Genomic DNA, 19,434 nt, shown 5'->3' on the forward strand with positions numbered 1-19,434 from the left:
TTAATAGATAACATACACATAAGAGGCATAATTCTGTTTACATAAATGTAAGTAAAATAATGCAGAAAGCTTTAAAACATACAGGACATCAAATTAAATTTCCATTTCTTGTTAAATGCAAAAAGTCAATGTCATTTTTTATAAGGAGATACATAATGCAGACCCAGAACATGGCTGTGATGTAGATGGTCATTGAGAATCCACTGTCCCTAGTGCTGAACCGGCCTACTCTGCAGAGCCTGCCACAGCCTGTGGAGAGCAGAACTAATGGGTCAGACAGCCCTGAAAATAGTGCTGCTATTGTATAGCTTTTGTTACTCATGATATGACATGTGAATACACCAGTTCAACATACTATAAAGTGTCTTTGTAGTCTTTTGAATTCTTAACTGTTCATTTTCTCAGTTAAATATGTTAGAATACATAGAAATGTTTATCCTTTAAAGCACTTTAGATGAAGATTTGCCCATCATTTCTTTCTTTGTGTTCTTCTCTGGTTTTAGCAAAATTATGTAACATTTGGGAGCAAATATGCAAAATAATAAACCACAACTTGATGCTAAAATAGCAAATATCTGCACAGCTACAGTAAATTTTCCAGGAGAACTGACATAAGCTGGGATAAATGTGAGCCAGACAGCACAAAATATAAGCATACTGAATGTGATGAACTTGGCTTCATTGAAGTTATCAGGGAGCTTCCGAGCCAGAAAAGCTAAAACAAAACATAAGATTGATAGCAGACCAGTATAACCCAGAACAGCCCAAAAACCTAGAGCTGAACCCAAGTTACATTCAAGGATGATCTTTTCTCTGTAATAGCTTGAGTTCATATATGGAAAAGGAGGGGATATTGTTAACCAAAGTACACATATAATCACCTGTATTAATGTTAAACAAACAACACTAAGTCGTTGTTGTACAGGTCCAAACCATTTCATGATATTTCTTCCTGGAAGTGTAGCCCTGAAGGCCATTAACACCACTATTGTTTTGCCCAGAACACAGGAGATACAGAGGACAAATGTGATCCCAAATGCTGTGTGACGCAACATACAGGACCACTCAGTGGGCCGACCAATGAAAGTAAGTGAACAGAGGAAACACAGTGAGAGTGAGAAGAGCAGCAGGAAGCTCAGCTCTGAGTTATTGGCTCTGACAATAGGTGTTTCTTTATGAACATAAAACAGAAAAGACACAAATGCTGTTAATAACACCCCAGTGAAGGAGAAAATGCAAAGCACCATCCCCATGATTTCTGTATAGGAAAGGAATTCAACCACTTTTAATACACATCTGTCTTTGCTTTCATTCGACCAGTACTCCAAATCACAAGGAAAGCAGTCACTAGAATCTGTGAAGGAATATCAAGAAAAGATTACTTGAATGGAAAGTGCATAATGAAGTCACTTGACCAATGGACAGTATTACACTTCACTTTATCACATTTTCATGAGAGTTATTCAGCATGTACAAATTTACCTGTGATATTACTGATTTCTCCCTCTGCACATGGAATACAGTCATAACAGCAAACAGGTCGTCCTTTTTGCACAGCTTTCCTAGTGCCTGCAGGGCAGCTTTCACTGCACACGGACACAGGCAACTATGAAAAAAAAGTCATATAAATACCGAAACAATATTTGAATTAAATGTATTGCTTGACAAAATAGAATATTTTTATTTATTTATTTTCGCTTTTGCAACTCCACTTAATATATTTTCAGACCGATTCATGTAAACTAATGTTTTTCATTGGTTTTCCTAATTCAAACAGATACTTCATATGCCCTCAATGATGCATTATACAGAATCAATGTACCTGTCCACTATGCCCTGCCCACAACATGTGTTCCTGATTAACTTGAAGATGTTGATATTGCTCTGAAGGCAGTGAACTTTCAAAAGATCCCACATGCCTAAATTGCAGACTTCCATCCTCAGCAGGCTGCCAGTTCACCAGGTCATATCTCGCCACTGGATCACCATTTGCATCAAAGAAAATTTCTTCACCTGTTTTAACAGTGAATCTCACATCTCTCATATACTCCAACACCTGATAGGAAATGTCAGGAACATGATTAATGTTTAATTTCAGTATAATTTCTATCCTATTATTTGTTGTGCTCTTACCTTTTGTATTGTGGGCCATTCTCTTTTGCTGCTGATGTTAGAGGATTTTAAGTCTTTTAATAAGTTATGTAGTGCATGAGCAACAGAATACACTGCAGTATACACTTTATTTGCTATTCGTAGCTCTGACACATCAGTATATTCATTTTGCTGCTCAGCCAGTCTCTCGGAGCCAGTACAACCGCCACTGCTCCTGAAAGAGCACTGAAAAGCTGTTTCCCAGAATTCTTTTAACAGTTCATTGTTTGGTTCTTGATCAGGGTGCACATTCACTAGGAACTCTCGCAGACCCACAAGTTTGGCATTTGCTACAGCAAAGCCCACAGCTCCAGAAAGGAAACTGTATTCCTTTGTTTCTGCAAGAGTTCGAGAAGTGATCCAGGATTCACTGCCAACCCACTGCAGCCCTGTGATGTTGTGTTGCGCAATTACTTTCACAAGGGGGACAAAATCTCCTAGTGCAATAAAAGCCAGCACCACTCTGGCAGTGCCCTTTTTTATTACTTCCAGTGTCTTTAGGAACTGCTCTTCTGGATCAGTTCGAAATATGGCCTCTGAGTATTCAATACAAATCCCCTCTTGTTTTGCAGCCTCCTCAAATGCTACAATACCATTATTGCCATAATCACTGCGACTCCTGACCGTCCCAACCCAAGTCCAGCCAAAGTGCTTGACAAGCTGAGCCAGTGCTCTACTTTGGTAATAATCACTGGGTATTGTTCTGAAGAAGGTTGGATATTTTTTTCTGTTACTCAGACATGCACATGTGGCAAAATGACTGATCTACAAAACAAACAAACAAACAAACAAACAAAAAAACAAAAAAAATTAACTTTTCACCCCTCCCCTTTACAATTTACAACAATTTACAAAAATTCCTATACATATTTATGTGTTTATGTATTTATGTATTTATTTATTTGTATTATTAACATTTTAAATCTCCCAGTGCTTCATCAGAGTTCTTACAACAGGTAAGCTGAATGGACCAGCGACAGATGCCAATCCAATTGTGGGAGAGGATGTTGACTCTCCAATAATGGCATGAACAGCTGGTGGTCTAAAGCAGGATGTGTCACTCAAAGTATCTTCATAACCATTAATTAATGCCATGCCTGAGAGGATAGTATGAGCTATAGAGCCACAGGAGTCGTATATCTTATATCCCAAATAAACACCAGGCAACAGCTGTGTGCTGTTATTAATCTCCTCAATGGCAAAAATCAGTGTCTGAGCAAATTTGAATTCACGCAAGTTCAAGCTGTGAAAATAAAGTATAATTTAAGTGTTATATTTTGCAAAGAATAATCTCAGAGTAACATTCAACTTTTTTTCTTTTCTTTTTTTTTTTTTTTTTTTCTTTTTAAAATCATAATATCATACAGACCTGATGCATTTTAATGGCTCTGGTTTGGAAGTGAAATTATGCATCTTGAGCAGAGCATTTCTGTGGATTGTGAAAATTGCTCCAATGTTGATGTCTCTTTCTGCAGAGAGTAGAGGAAGGGCAGGCTGACCAAGCAGTCTGCAGACCTGTGCTGAAGTTGTTACACAGACCCCATGTAGCAGCACTAGCAGCAGAGACACAGTCCTCTTTGCCATGCTAATATGTGTGCAGATTAGGAACCTCTGAGGCATTACAGGGCAAGTGTCACCTTTTATTGAGTCTTTGAATGCTTTCGGGTTGGCATATTGAATCATTTACTCATTATGGAAGAAAGAGCAGCACAGCTAGATATTTAGGGATCAAAGGGCATAAAAAGGTGCTGGAACCTTATAGTTTAAATTGTAGATGGCACCATAATACGTACATTTACATTTGTTCTCCATAACTCTGACACCATATGATCTCAAACTGAAATTCAATTCAGTCTTTAAGATTTTTCCACCATTTTCAAGGTCCAAAAAAAAGAAAAAAAAGATACACATTAGATAAATGAAATTCAGAGGACGCTTGCCAAATAAAAACATACAATTAAAAACATGTCTTTGTGTTCAAGATAAATATTAATTTATAATATTATTATTAATATTATTAATATTATTAATATATTAGAATATTTCAATATTTTTTTCTTTTCCCCTCATAACCTTTAATATAGATTAAATTTGCCGTTTTGTGCAGAGATATGTTAGTTTGTGTAGGTCAGCAATGTTGATATTTCTCTCATGGGAGCTTAATGGTAAAATGCCTATGCATATAGAACTGCTGTTCCCACAAAGAGAGAAAATGCACATTATTATGTGATATCACATAATAATTTGCTGACACCTTTAAAGGGGTGGTTCAATGCGATTTCACTTTTTTAACTTTAGTTAGTGTGTAATGTTGCTGCTTGAGCATAAACAGTATCTGCAAAGTTACAGCGCTAAAAGTTCAATGCAAACAGAGATATCGTCTTTTAAAGTTATGGCAGTTTAATTGCCTACAAAAATGACCAGTTTGGACTACAACAAGCTTCTTCCTGGGTTGGTGACATCATAAACCCTGCGGTGAGGCCATGTCGTGCGGAAGAGTTGTGTACACCGGACGCGAGCAACGCGTCAAAAGATAATAGAACCCATTATATTAATAATCTGTGACATTGTCTACACAGGAATGTAGACCTGAAGACAGCTTCCAGAATCTACACAAGTTCAATGCTGGATTTGCAGAAAGGCTTTTACTAAAAGATGAAGCAGTTCCCACTTTAAAAGCAAAATCTGTTGTTTATTGGTTTCAAACTGTAAGTATGTTTTATTGTTTGTACATGTCTTTTAAATGTATATTTCTGTTGCTATGTTTTGGTTGCATCAAGGACATAGACAAAAACCAACACGTTTTTGCTTCGCTAGCCAGTTAGCTAAATTCTAGTGCATTCCACCAAAGCCCACGTAACCGGTAACAACTAACGGTAAAAGGCGTGGCGTTTCCGGACGCTTCAGCGAATCACGATACACTGGGCAGCTAACCAATCTGAGCACATTGTGTATTTTGGAGGGAGTGGCTTCAGAGAAGCAGGAAGTCAAATGAGACGTTTGAATGACAATGGAAACAGAGGTGTAGAATAAAGGTAAAATATATGAAAAATACAGCTTTTAAAAACAACAACAACAAAAAAAACCCAAAGCATTAAGACATGTTAAACTGTGGCCCAAAAACACAATCAAGCCTAGAAAAAAAAAAAAAAAAAAAAAAACCACTGAACCACCCCTTTAACAGTCAAAAAACTTTTAATGGCTAAAAAGCTAGTGGCACATGCATGGTGACAATGTATTGTCTCTGTTACGTCCCCTGTTGGCATAGAGGTATGAGGAAGATGTACATAACATTTAAACACTCTCTTATAATTTTGGTCTCTGGGGAATACTGTGGGTGAATGACACAAGGACAACCAAGATAACTGCAAGTGGTTCGCTTTTTTTACAAAGAAACATAATTTACAAAAATGAAAACACACAAACAAAATCCTTATTTACAGCTATATACAACTAAGTAAAAAGAAAAGAAAAATAATAAATTGAAATAAGCCACAGAGAGAAAGAAAGTGAGCAATGTTAAACAAAAATAACAAAACCAAAACACTCACTGACTAATCCCCACCCTCTAAACTAACTGAAAAAAAAAACAGAATATAAAGAAATCTTCAGTGATCAATACGCCATTACTAAAGCTTCACTAACTAAAAACAAAACTTACACAAAGTTGCACACGCTCCTTCCCTAGTGTGTCTAACAGAGGTAATTCTACGTGTGTGTAAGATGTAAGTCATGTGACATACTTTCCTAGTCTCTACTCTCCGGGCTGGTGAGGATCATAGTAATGATCTCCTTCCCACCTCTGCTTCAAGCCTACATTGTCAAAACAGAGTTTGTGCTAAAAAGTTTTTACTCAAGGATAGATCAGTACAAACTGTTTGTGATCCAGCTTACAGCCTCCAGAGTGATATTGGATACGGCAGTAATAAAGGTGAGAGCACTTTATTACAGTTCATCGGAGTTGATCTATGGATATAAAGTTTACCAGTTTATTCAGCACCACTGGAAAAGGCATAAGGTCTTTATATATTTGTTTACTGTTAGTTGTAATGAGTGTTTCTGTGTACTTCGCTATGTATGTTGATGATAATGCAAGAGAGAGAGAGAGAGCGTTTATGGATAATATTTTATTGCACACTTGCACTGTGTTTTATTAAGCTCTTACAGTGATTTTCTAGAATGAAAATGCTTTATATTTTGTGAGAAGTACAATAAACGTTATAAAACTCATCGGTAAACAGGCTTGTACTAATATAGTGGATAAAAACAAGAAGACAATATAAGTTATATCTGTAATTAAACTAACTATACCTGTTCTATCTCCATGCAGCATGTATTCGCAGTTTCTGACATTATAGTGCATCCTGACTGACTCCTGACACCGGAGAATGAGCTCTTGAAGCTCCGCCCTCTTATGCTGTGTTCACACCAAACGCGAATAGAGCGTCTGGCGCGAATGATTTCAATGTTAAGTCAATGTAAAGACGCGTTTCGCGGCGCGAATGAGGCGTTTAGCGCGGCGCGGAAGACGCGAATTCGCCTCATTCGCGCGTCTAGTTCGTGCGAATGACGCGAATTGAGCGTTTCGCGTGAATGGTGCTTTTTGTGCATATAGCGTATGACGCGAATTCGCGTCTGACGCCCGAGTTGAAAAATTTGAACTTTGGCGTAAATTCGCGCCGCATTAACCAATCAGGAGACTGCTTGCTGCTGTGGCGGCAGGCCCGCCCGGAGTCACTCATTCAAAATGGAGGAACGACTGATATTATCAGTGAGCAGTCCACAAGTTCATACTTCAGACAGGAATAAAAAGGACCTCGCTTGGAAGAGTGTCGGTGAGGAGATTGGGCTACCTGGTAAGTTGTAAATACACATTTCACTTTTGAGTCACGTACACGTTTATCGACCCGCGGCCTTCCCGCGACGCTGACCCCTACGCCGCTGTTCTGCTCTCCAGAGCAAATACAAAGCGGTAGCTCTCTCGATGAACGCACGATCAACATCAGCCATCTTGCAAACAGACAACCGCCTAGCACTTGCCCCTCCCACAAGAAGCGGATTTCGCCTCGGACGCGTGTCAATTTCGCTTCAAACGCTTGTTTTTTACGCTCGTCTATTTCACTCTAGACGCGCGAATGCATTCAAAATGTTCAAGCGGCAAACTAGACGCGGTAGACGCGAATTTGACGCTCTATTCGCGTTTGGTGTGAACGCAGCATTAGGCTGAGCGCAGAAGCTCATTTGCATTTAAAGGGCACACACTGAAATGGCGCATTTTTGCTCACCCCCAAAAAGTAGAAATTTTAACATGCTATAAAAAATTATCTGTGGGGTATTTTGAGCTAAAACTTCACGTAAACACTCTGGAGACATCAGGGACTTATTTTACATCTTGTAAAAGATGCATAATTCAAGGACATTGTGAGTAAATGCATAGCATTATCAGGTGCAGGCTGGCCAGCTAGAAAAAGTTGCCCGGATCCTAGAATATCACGAATGAGGAAATGGAAATGATGCACCATGTTTTGTGCTCTGTTTAGAGCATCCTATCCAACGGTGGCCCATCCAACATGTATAAATTATACCACCAGTTACATGAAATTAAAGAAAATGCAACACTTTAAATCAGGACAAATAACAAAACTGGATGCAGTTCAGTTGAGTATAGGTATTTGCAAAGTCAAGCAATCAAAAAATCAGCATTTTCCAACAAATCACATTTTTCAACAAATAGTAAGAAAAAAAAAAAAAAAAAAAAAAAATATATATATATATATATATATATATATATATATATATATATATATATATATATATATATAAAGTCAGTTTGCAGGTGCTTGTGTCCTGCACCGGATTACCTTTTTTGTTAATCATGGCAGAAGTGTCCATTTCTCTCCACATTATCATTTTATAATACAAAAAGAAAACAAAACAAAAACAGGGAGAGAAGGAAACAATTAAATATACACGACTTTCTCAAAAGTTCCAAAGTCTGTCAAAGAAAAAGATGCCCATCGGGTGATACGCGAATGTATAGACATGAATGCGTGTCAATAGGTGCATGACTGTGTTGAGGTGTGTGTTGGGAGAAAGTCTTCAGGAGAGCTTGAGGGTTTCAGAGTACTATGGAGAAAAAAATACCTGCCTGCTTTTCAGAACTCTTCCGCAGGGAAAACGGAACGACATTGCTCTGCAATTGGCTAGCGACTGCTCTAGAGTCTTAACGCCCCCGTATAATGATGGGGACACTATATTGTCAAAAAGCACCGTCCTTCGGATGAGACGTTAAACTGAGGTCCTGACTCTCTGTGGTCGTTAAAAATCCCAAGATGTCCTTCGAAAAGAGCAGGGGTGTAACCACAACATCCTGGCCAAATTTGCCCATTAGCCTCTGTCCATCATGGCCTCCTAATCATCTCCATACACTGATTGGCTTCATCACTCTGTCTCCTCTCCACCAATAAGCTGGTGTGTGGTAGGCATTCTGGCGCAATATAGCTGCCGTCGCATCATCCAGGTGGATGCTGTACATTGGTGGTGGTTGAGGAGATCCCCCCTTCTATATGTAAAGCGCTTTGAGTGCCCAGAAAAGAGCTATATAAAATGTAAGGAATTATTATTATTATTATTATTATTATTATTATTATTATAGTGTTTGCATAAGGCAATCTGATTGGCTGATGCCTGCTTTGGCGCTTGAAATGTTGAGAAATCTTCAACTTCTGGCACGAGCAATGCGAGTGAAGCGACGCGACGCAACCCACAATTCAGTTCGGCAATGCATGACATCACTCATTTAAAGTAAATGAGAAGCGTTAATGCCGACGCCCGAGAGCTGTGTGTGGATTGGGTCTGTAGATTGAGCTAACAGCAACAAACGACTGTGTGCGGAGTACAAGACGATCTAGACATGAGTTGCAAATCTGAAAAGTGTTTGGGAGCAAAAGAATACCAACGACGCTTGCACAAAGTGGGAAGCTGAAAGAAGGCGGAGGGCATGAGCAAGTTAGTGAATGGGTCAGGATGGCAGGATCTTGGTATGAGGATGTTGATGATATGGATAGTGAGGAGTAGATGGCTGCTGGGGGTGAGAAAGAGAGGGGTAGAGGAAGAAGGCAGGGAGAAGGGGGTAATGAGAGGATTAATTTAAGTCAAAAAAGGGGTTTGGCGGACAATTAGTGTTGAGGAAAACGGAGCAAATGGTGCAGTGGAAGATGGACAATGGAGAATTCAGAGTTATCCTTATGTTTAGGAAAGAAGATGAGCACATACGCTTAAGTCCAATTGCACTTACCCAAGAATTAAAAAAGAAGCTAGGTGAAATGGAAATGGCAAAAATACTTTGTGATGGAAACATCATGTTAAAATGTAAAACAGAGGAACAAAGGAGGAAAGCATTGCTCATTGGAAACATATGGAAAAAGAAGGTAGCGGATAAAAAAGTAATAAATGGAAGGAAGGGAACTCAAGGAGTAATATGGGGCATTCCAACAGAAGAAGACCTGAACAATATCAAAAAGTATCTTGTATCTGTAGTCTAATATCTGAAGTCTCTTTCCCGAAATTCAGCCTTGGTGCAGAATTTCAGCCACTATGAGCCAGTCCAACAATGAGCTTTCCTCAGGAAGTGCTGTTTCTGTGTCTGTAGCTTTAAATGCTAATGAGGAGGAGAGAGGCGGGGCGAGGAGGAGAGAGGCGGGGCAAGGTGGAGGGTGGGTGTGGCCTTAACCAGCTTGCGGCCACTGTACCGTGCACTAATGTTGACAGTGGATGTATCGCAACCCAGAATCTGATCTGGATGGAGAAGCACCGGATGAAAAAGTTGCAACTCAGCAGCTACAGCAGGACGTCTCCGAATGGTTAGTTTAAAACATTGTGTCTGGATACGGTACTTTGGTTGGTTTATGTATGCTGTTACAGTTATTATCATGTAGCTAATGCTAGCCTACATTGTTGGCTTTTCATTTTGCTCTGATTTGCTATCGTATATATATATTATATATATAATTATTAGCTATAAACACTAACCAGCGCAACTAAATTAGTCAGACTTCTGCCATTATTACAAATACCTTTTTGGATAGGTGCCTTTGTGGAAAATGTGCTACTATGCCAACATCATTTATTTGTTTACATATTTTCTATTTCATAAATCATAAAGGTTTTTACAATCTTTCTTATTACAATTACATCAAGCTCTGCAATCTGAAAATGTGGATACTGCGTGCACCAACAGCAGAACAGTTATCCAAACAACAAAGAAATGTACAACATTCGCGTTACAGTGTGCGTATTCACATACATACTTGATGCTGTCTACCTTTACATTAGCGACAGTAACTGGGCTGTAATTGGCTCACGTTGAGGAAACAGTCGTCGGTGAAATGTGTGGCGCAGACATACAAAACTTTGGGAGGTTGTATCAGCGCTTTACTAGAGAAAATAAAATTGACCCACTGTTTCTTCATAGGCTTGGATGAAGGAACTAAAAAAATACTTCAGTATTCATTTGTACATCCAAACACTGAGCAACTGCCATGCTTCGCTCATTTGCAAGCCATGATGTCTCTTGAGGAAAAAAAAAAATATTGTGCTCGAATCTCACTGTAGTAGCTCATTTTCTCATGGGCGGGCAAAGCAGAGAAAGGGGAGGTAACCTTTCCCCTTATGACGACATATGTGACCCGTCACGGAAACCAGGGACACAAGTCGGCCGCACAACTATTGAGCAAACTGAGAAAGAAGCGTTTTTTTTTTTCAAAATTGGTGATTTTCGTTTTTTTGCAGAATCTGTTAGTTGAGATCACGAAGAAGCATCTCCGTGTCTTAGATAGCAGTATTGGTATATTTTAAAGCGTACATTTTGAGGTTGAAATCAGCTTGTTTTTCTGGGATTCTATCTCGCAGTAGGGTTGTGTCATTGTCTGTGTGTATTCATACTGGATAGGCCGGCTTTTGTTTCTTTTGTTATTGCCGCCGCCCTCCAAGGGAAGCGTGGCTACTTATTTATGCAGCGCTCTGGCCGGCTCTAGCTGATATCAAAATTTAATGAAGATGGACCGCAAAGAATATGGCAGACGAGCTGATCCGTGGCCGTTACACTGAAAATGTTTTGAAGTACAACATACGGCTGGATTCTTTAGCTGCGGAAAAAGAGTGGCAGGACATGCGAATTATTGGACATTTGGAGACAAACGGACGCATAGTAGTGCAAACTTCGGAGATGGTTACATCCACAAAGAAGACCCTGACAAAGAGAAAGTGTGCCCGAACAACTTATTTCATTGGAGGTAACGAGATACTTCACTCGTACTGCGTATGGGGAAAAGTCTCCTTTTTTCCCCATCACTGAAGCCTTTTTCAATAACGCAGTGTAACTGCACCGTCATTGGTTCACTCATAGACAAGTTGTTGAACCAATGGCGGCGCGGCATAGCTGCGCGGCCTATGGCGAGAAAGCGCGCGAACTTTCCAGCCGAAATGGGTGGGGTTAAGGGCTATATAAGCAGGCGTTTCGCCATAGGATTTCAGTGCTTTCTCCTTCAGTGACGAGTGCGTTGCTTGCCTGGGCAAGTCCCACGCTGACGGCGCGCTTGCTGGAGCCTCATGCCCACACTGCGAGAGCATGAGTCTCGGTTCCCTGTGCTCGCGGGTCGCCTTCTTCACAGAGGGCGATCTCGCCACTCGCGCCCTCCCGTCTCCTTCCTCCCGCGAGCCGGCAAGAAAGAGACAACGGGGTAGAGCGACCCAGCGCCCGGAGTTTGGCGAGCTCACGCCGGCCCAGCCCCCGCGTGCCTCGCCCTCTCCTCCAAGGGAACATTCTCCCGTCTTGTTCTCCCGACCCGAGCAGCGTCCCTCTGCCGATGCAAGCGACCTCGTCTCGTTTGGAGGATAGGACGACGAACAGGATGACTCCATGTCCCTCTCTTGAGCCACTCAATGGTCAGCCTGGTAGTGTTGGAGCGCCACCTGTGGCTCAACTTGACGGAAATAAAGGACCTGGATAAGACGGCCTTCCTGGACGCTCCGCGTCTCTTTGGGCCAGCAGTGGATGGCTTTACTGAGCGCTTCACCGTGGCGCAGAAGTCGTCTCAGGCTATGAGACATTTTCTGCCCAAGCGCTCCAGCTCTGCTTCTGCTTCCAGCCACCCAAGGACTGCGCCGGCTCAGCAGAACAAGCCAACGCCACCCGCCGCCCAGGCAGCGCCGCCTAAGGAGCACCGCCAGCGCTCACGCCCTGCAAAGCGCACTCCCTTCCCGAGACGCCAGGGACCCCGGCCCAAGATTGTGCTGGACCCGGTGACTCCGAAGACGTCCTGATTTTTCAAAAAGGAAGAGGATGGGGGATTGTCTTGTTGCGACCGGACCACCCCAAAAGCTCCTACGTGCAGTTTCCCCTCCGCCTCGTTTAATTCCGGGCGTGGGAAACATGCTTCATGTTGTAGCTGGGCCCACACCTGTTGCGCCCACTCAAAACGCCGTTTTCACGGCGAACACTATTTTACTTCATCAAAAAGAGAGCAAATTTCCTCTTCCACCTCTCTCGGTGTGCGGCCCCCTCTCCGGCGGCCTGCCATCCGATGTCATTCAACCCCTCGTCACTCGGGCCGAGGCTTGGCAAGCCATCCCCGGTGTGTCAGAATGGATCCTGGGGATCGTAACTCAGGGCTACTCGCTCCAATTTGCACGACGGCCCCCTCGCTTCGACGGGGTGCTTCAAACCTCGGTGAACCCGGACGACGCTCACGTCCTCCGTGCCGAGGTTATGACATTGCTAAGAAAGGGAGCTGTGGAAATAGTTTCCCCTGCGGAGCGCGAGTCAGGCTTTTACAGCCGCTACTTTCTGGTCCCCAAGAAGGATGGTGGTCTCAGACCCATCTTAGATCTCAGACTTTTGAATCGCTCCCTCATGAGAAGGAAGTTCAAAATGCTGACGCTGAAGCAGATCCTCGTGCACATTTGCCCCAAGGACTGGTTCTGCTCGCTGGACCTGAAGGATGCGTATTTTCACATCCAGATAGCCCCCCATCACAGATGATTCTTGAGATTCGCATTCGAGGGGGTGGCGTACCAATATACGGTCCTGCCTTTCGGGCTGTCTCTGGCTCCTCGCACTTTCACCAAGTGCATGAACGCGGCGCTTTCCCCTCTGAGACAAATGGGAATCCGGGTTCTAAATTATCTCGACGACTGGCTCATCCTAGCCCGTTCGCGAGCTGAGCTGGAACACCACAGATCCATGCTCCTCAGCCATCTGCAATGCCTGGGTCTCAGGGTCAACTTAGCCAAGAGCTTGCTGTGCCCCAGCCAGCAAATTTCGTTTCTGGGGGCAGTCTTCGACTCAGTCCGTATGACGGCAGTAGTCTCGTCAGAACGCGCTCTGGCGATTCAGCAGCTCGCGGCCTCAGTCAAGAACAAAGCCTATCTCCCTCTGAAGCTCGGCCTTCTTCGGATGCGGCCTCTGCAGTACTGGTTGAAGTTCCGGGTTCCTCCAAGCGCCTGGCGGCACGGCCGCCTATGTTTCAAGGTCTATCGGGCCTGTCTTCTAGCCCTGAAACCTTGGTTGAACCCTGCCTGGTTCAGTCTTGGAGTACCCCTGCAGGCGGTCTCACGAAGTGCTCTCGACGGACACCTCCAACTCGGGTTGGGGCGCTGTGTGCGAAGGCAGACCGGCCTTCGGCTCGTGGAGTCACGAGGAAAGCCGTCTACATATCAACTGTCTAGAGATGCTAGCAGTGATGAAAGCCCTTCAATCTTTTCAGGCTCACTTGACAGGACGCCATGTCTTAGTCCAATCGAACAGCATGACAGTGGTGTCGTACATAAACCATCAGGGAGGTCTCTCGTCCAGCTGCTTGTGCGCTCTGGCAAAACGCCTTCTGATATGGGCTCTGCCGAGACTTCAGTCGCTCAGAGTGACTCATATTCCTGGCAAAACCAATCTGGGCGCGGACATGTTGTCACGGAGCAACATCCCCTCAGACGAGTGGATGCTTCACCCCCAGACGGTTCTCACGATTTGGGAGTTCTTCGGGCAAGCGGACATAGACCTCTTCGCCTCAGAAGACAACTCTCACTGCCCAACATTTTTCTCGAAGGAGGTCGATGCTCTGGCCCACGCATGGCCCAGCACGCTCCTTTATGCTTTTCCTCCGATCGCACTGATGCCCCAGGTCATCAGGCACATCAGAGAAGATCAACACAGAGTCCTTCTGGTGGCCCCGCTCTGGAGGAGCCAAGTTTGGTCCTCGGAGCTGTTCAAGCTCTCCACGAGAGCCCCTTGGCCGATTCCCCTGAGACGGGATCTCCTCTCTCAGGCAAACAGAACGATCTGGCACCCACAGCCAGAGCTCTGGGCTCTGCACCTCTGGTCCCTCGATGGGAGCCGACTAACCTCCCCGGGGACGTTCTAAATACCATTTCTCAGGCGAGAGCCCCGTCCACGAGACGCCTCTACGCTCAAAAATGGTCGGTCTTTGTTGATTGGTGTTCCTCACGCAACATAGACCCTGTGGAGAGTGACGTATCCTTCATACTGTCTTTCCTCCAAGAGCGTTTGGATATGGGGCGCACCCCTTCAACGCTTAAAGTTTACGTGGCAGCCATCGCAGTGTTCCATGCTCCTATTGCCAGCCAATCAGTGGGTCGAAACGGCCTTGTAGTCCGTTTCTTAAGGGGTTCTAGGCGATTAAATCCACCTCGTCCCCTTACTGTGCCCACTTGGGACCTTTCTCTGGTCCTCAGGGCCCTAAAAGGAAACCCCTTTGAGCCGCTGCATTCAGCTGACCTCAGGTCCCTGATGCTAAAAACTGCTCTGCTACTTGCACTAGCATCGGTCAAGCGTGTTGGCGATTTGCAGGCCCTCTCTGTGAGCCCTGCATGCCTCGAATTCGGACCTAATGATTCTAAGGTCATTCTGAAACCCAGGCATGGCTACGTTCCCAAAGTGCTCTCAACCCCGTTTAGAGCGCAGGTCATCTCGCTTTCCGCTCTTCCTTCCTCTATGGATGAAAGAGAGCTGGAATTACTCTGCCCTGTCAGGGCATTGAGGACCTATGTGGAGTGATCTCAGCCTTTCAGGCAGTCGGATCAGCTCTTTGTTTGTTTTGGTGGCCGCACCAGGGGGTCTCCGGTCTCAAAACAACGTCTCTCACGTTGGATAGTCGACGGCATTAATCTCTGTTACTCCTCTCTGGGTGCTGATTGCCCCATAGGAGTTAGAGCTCATTCCACTAGGGGAATGGCTTCCTCATGGGCTTGGTCCAACGGAGTTTCCATAAAAGACATCTGTGAGGCGGCCGGCTGGTCTTCGTCGTCCACTTTTGTCAGGTTCTACCATCTTGATGTCCCGACCTTACAAGCTCAGGTTCTTTCAGTGTGATTGGCGGCCCCTTATGAGTTTCGCCTCACGCCGTTACAGGATTCATTTCCTTTGTAGTGTAACAAGGGATACGGCGGCTTTGCCTTCTTGCTTGTTTTCCTGGTCCCCTCCCGGCGTCCAAAACAAGTTATATCGTTCCCTGCCGTGGCACGGCGCGGTCGAATTCGTTCCCCATACGCAGTACGAGTGAAGTATCGAAAGGGAACGTACTCGGTTACTAACATAACCTCGGTTCCCTGAGATACGGAACGAGTACTGCGTTACTTGCCGTGCCACGAGGCTGCAGCTTCAGAGTCGTTGCTTCAGTCGATTGGCACTGAAATCCTATGGCGAAACGCCTGCTTATATAGCCCTTAACCCCGCCCATTTCGGCTGGAAAGTTCGCGCGCTTTCTCGCCATAGGCCGCGCAGCTATGCCGCGCCGCCATTGGTTCAACAACTTGTCTATGAGTGAACCAATGACGGTGCAGTTACACTGCGTTATTGAAAAAGGCTTCAGTGACGGGGAAAAAGGGAGACTTTTCCCCATACGCAGTACTCGTTCCGTATCTCAGGGAACCGAGGTTACGTTAGTAACCGAGTACGTTATCTCATGTGTCTTTTGTTATTAGCTAGCTCAGGACTGTGGTTTTAATTGTAATTGTAATTGAATTGAACGCTAATAATTTTAGCCAGTTACTACTTAATATTCTTAACAAGGATTTACTAATGTAATAGTAAATGTATCAGATTAAATTCCTACGTATTAAAAGTATAAAGTATCCATAGCCGTAAAATGTGCGTTATAAGTCAAAAGTAAAAGTATTCATCGAAGAGTTTAATGTACAGGATTTTTTTAATCCTTTGACTCAAACCAGGTCTAACCACTAACTGAGGTCTAAACCAGGACTATACGGTCATCACAGAATCCTGTTCAAAAAGTCCTAATGTCAAAAAAGATAAATTACTGACATTTACAATGCACATTATCCTTTATTATTAATAGTATGCGGTCCGATTTTTCCCGTTGCATCTGTCGTTGCTATGCAACCATGCAGCTTTACAGGGGGCATGGTTTATCTAAATGAGATGTAAATGAGCCCTTTTGTCATTCCGAGCAGGTGAGAACAGGCGAGAAGTGCAAAATCATTAGAGGTCATTTTCTGGGCTTAAAGCTTTTTTGAGTGCCTACCTTCAAATGGCCACAACTTCTCCAAATATTATCAGATTTCCATGTGTTACACATTGTTGGAAAGCTTGGAGACTACGCTTTCAGAATCTGCGAATAACTCAAAATGCCCCAGAACTGACTTGTGTCCCTACTTTCTGTGACTGGTCACATATAGGGAAGATTCCAGATTGGGCCATCTGAGCTTTCATTTTCTCGAATGCAAAGCAAAATACCCAGGGCTTGGTTTACACCCATCACCTTTTCTAGCCACTGGGGGACTATATGCAGGCTAGGGGAACTCATATTAATGTTAAAAAACCTCATAAAGTGAAATTTTCATGCCATTTTCATGCCATTTAATGCTTATTATTCAGTGGAATTCAAGAAGTTTAGTAGCTAATGGACAGGAATTTAAAGGTTTTATTAATGAGTTAGAAGCAAAACCAGATCTAATTTGCATACAGAAAACTTTGTTAAAACCACCATGAGATTTTATAATTACAGGTTATGATAGCATTCGGAGAGACAGAGACAACGTAATGGTGGTGTCACAGTTCCCTCGTTTCCCGGACTCCATTTCCCATGATCCTCCTGTTTCCACACCTGCACTTACTTCCTCGTCATCTCCCCATCATCACGGATCACCTGCACCTGTTCCTGATCATCTGCACTCCCTTTATAATGGACTCACTCCCTGCACTCCTTGTCTGTTCTTATTGTTAGTTTTCTATGTTTGGTTGTGTGTAACGCTCCTTCGTTGTGAATAAATACCCTTGATTGTGGATCTCCGTGAACGTCTCATCTCTACAGCCACCTACACTGTAACAGAAGAACAGACCTAACCGACTGGATATCCACAAGCTGATTATGGGTATCTTCCTCGTCCCTGTGCCCACAAAAGGCAACCGTCAAAGGCTCACAGTGGAGGACTGTCTCTGGGCTTGCAGACAGGACGGCCGCCCACTGGAGAAGTACATGGAGGAATTCGCCAAGCTGTCTTACAAGGTGAGCTGGCCTGATGCAATTTTGAATTCCTGCTTTCTGAGGGGTCTGGACGAGAATACGATCCGCTATTGTGAACCTGAATGTCTCTTTTCCCTAGTCGAGTCTATTAATTTGATTCTCTTCCTTAATGGTTCTGAGTTCGAAATTCAAGAGGTTCAAAAGCGATCGTATCTACCTTGTCCGGATCTCTCAGAAACATGGGTGGCCTGGCCAGCTCACCAGCCACCGAGTTCCTCCACCTACCACTCCACTGGGCATTCCCCGATGGTCCAGTCAGACCCTCATCCCAGGCCTCCCAAATAGAAGTCCTCTAAGAGGTCCAGACGGCCCAAGAAGCCAGTCTTCCATGAGCCCGCCCCCGTCTTCCATGAGCCCGCCCCAGTCTTCCATGAGCCACCAAAGGAGGTGGAATGGTTAATAGACTTTTTGGCAGAACCAGTGTTCCCAGCCTTCGCCGAGCCCGCTCCAGGTGCATGTGCATGTACCCGTGGGTGGGGAACTCCTGGGCGGGGATTTGGTGTCGCCATGGCCTTCCCAGGCCCCTGACCCGCCATGGCCGCCCAAACTCATATCTGCCCTGGAGACCTCCGTTCCCGTCCGCTCCTCTCCCTGCACCTGCGTGAAGGCCTCAACCCTTACTGATAATTTTCACAACTCGCACAGGCACATGAAATAACCAGTGCAGCAGGCAATCTTTGAATATAAGAAATGATGATCTGAACACCATTGAGTAAGTTGTGGCATTATGTAAGTTGTGGCAATACTTTACTCTGGCATTACATGGCTTGCCCACCCACATCCCTCTGATCACGATATAAATTATATTACTATAATTAAACATCTTTTGGAAAACGAAACATTTTCTTACAAACTTATGTGATTTCTTTTAATAAAATACATCATGAAATATAATCGTAAATGGGTAAAGCCCGGGATACACTGCACGATTTTAGCAATCCTATAAGATCCTTACTTTATCACACTGTGCGACATGAATCTACTAAACTTGTATACGACATGCAAGTAGACTGTACAATGATGACACCTATTGACTCGTAGGCTACGACACAAGTTTCTATAGAAGAATAAAATGTCATCAGCATGTGCTAGTGGTAAACAAAAAAACCATGTTGTAGTTTTTATGTGCGCTGGGGAAAAAAGGAAGTGGCGAAAGAAGGAAAAAGAGCTTGAAGTAAGCAGTTTTAAGTTTTAGCGTCATGTCACATTGATTTCATGTCACATTTGTATTGGCTGGTCAGTAGACGTAGGTCATAGCCGCAAACACTGCGCGTTGATCAGGCTGAATTTCTGACACTGCCAGAAAATGATCGTAGGCTATCTTTGGTCGCAAGACCACGATCACAGAAACTGCCACGATTGTTTCATGATGGCAATCTTTTGTCTGGGACACCCAAAAATCGTTTATCCCGGGCTTAACATGACAATTAATGAGATTAACACTTTTACTTAAAAGTCTCTATCAATCACCAATGAGTGTATGTAATAAATTCTGACTGCGGTCCAATGTGGATTTTGGTCAAATGAGAACCGTTTGGCCCAACGGTGGAAAAGCGGCTATAGTCTATTTATTTCAGTAATATTATTATTGTTATTTATTTATTTATTTATTTATTTTTTTTTTTTTTTTTACTTTTTCATTTACTTCTTTGTACTTACAAGTTTTTGTGCTGCATTTTCTAGCAGAAATGTGTTTATTGCATCCTCTGTGTTGCTCAGTGATTAT

At 43.6% G+C, this 19,434-nt stretch overlaps 1 protein-coding gene across 1 annotated transcript; it reads right to left on the reverse strand.

Moving 5' to 3' along the window:
* On the reverse strand, window positions 1-3,991 carry LOC125255800 (extracellular calcium-sensing receptor-like). The gene is made up of 6 exons (XM_048171300.1): window positions 3,521-3,991; window positions 3,103-3,394; window positions 2,134-2,916; window positions 1,823-2,056; window positions 1,483-1,606; window positions 1-1,354 (listed from the first exon to the last, which is right to left on the reverse strand). The coding sequence occupies exons 1-6, from the start codon at window positions 3,832-3,834 to the stop codon at window positions 441-443; spliced, it is 2,661 nt and encodes an 886-aa protein (XP_048027257.1). The 5' UTR covers window positions 3,835-3,991; the 3' UTR covers window positions 1-440.
* Window positions 3,992-19,434: the final 15,443 nt, after the last annotated feature.

The sequence above is a fragment of the Megalobrama amblycephala genome, linkage group LG20, assembly GCF_018812025.1.
Source record: "Megalobrama amblycephala isolate DHTTF-2021 linkage group LG20, ASM1881202v1, whole genome shotgun sequence".
In the NCBI taxonomy this organism is placed as follows: domain Eukaryota; kingdom Metazoa; phylum Chordata; class Actinopteri; order Cypriniformes; family Xenocyprididae; genus Megalobrama; species Megalobrama amblycephala.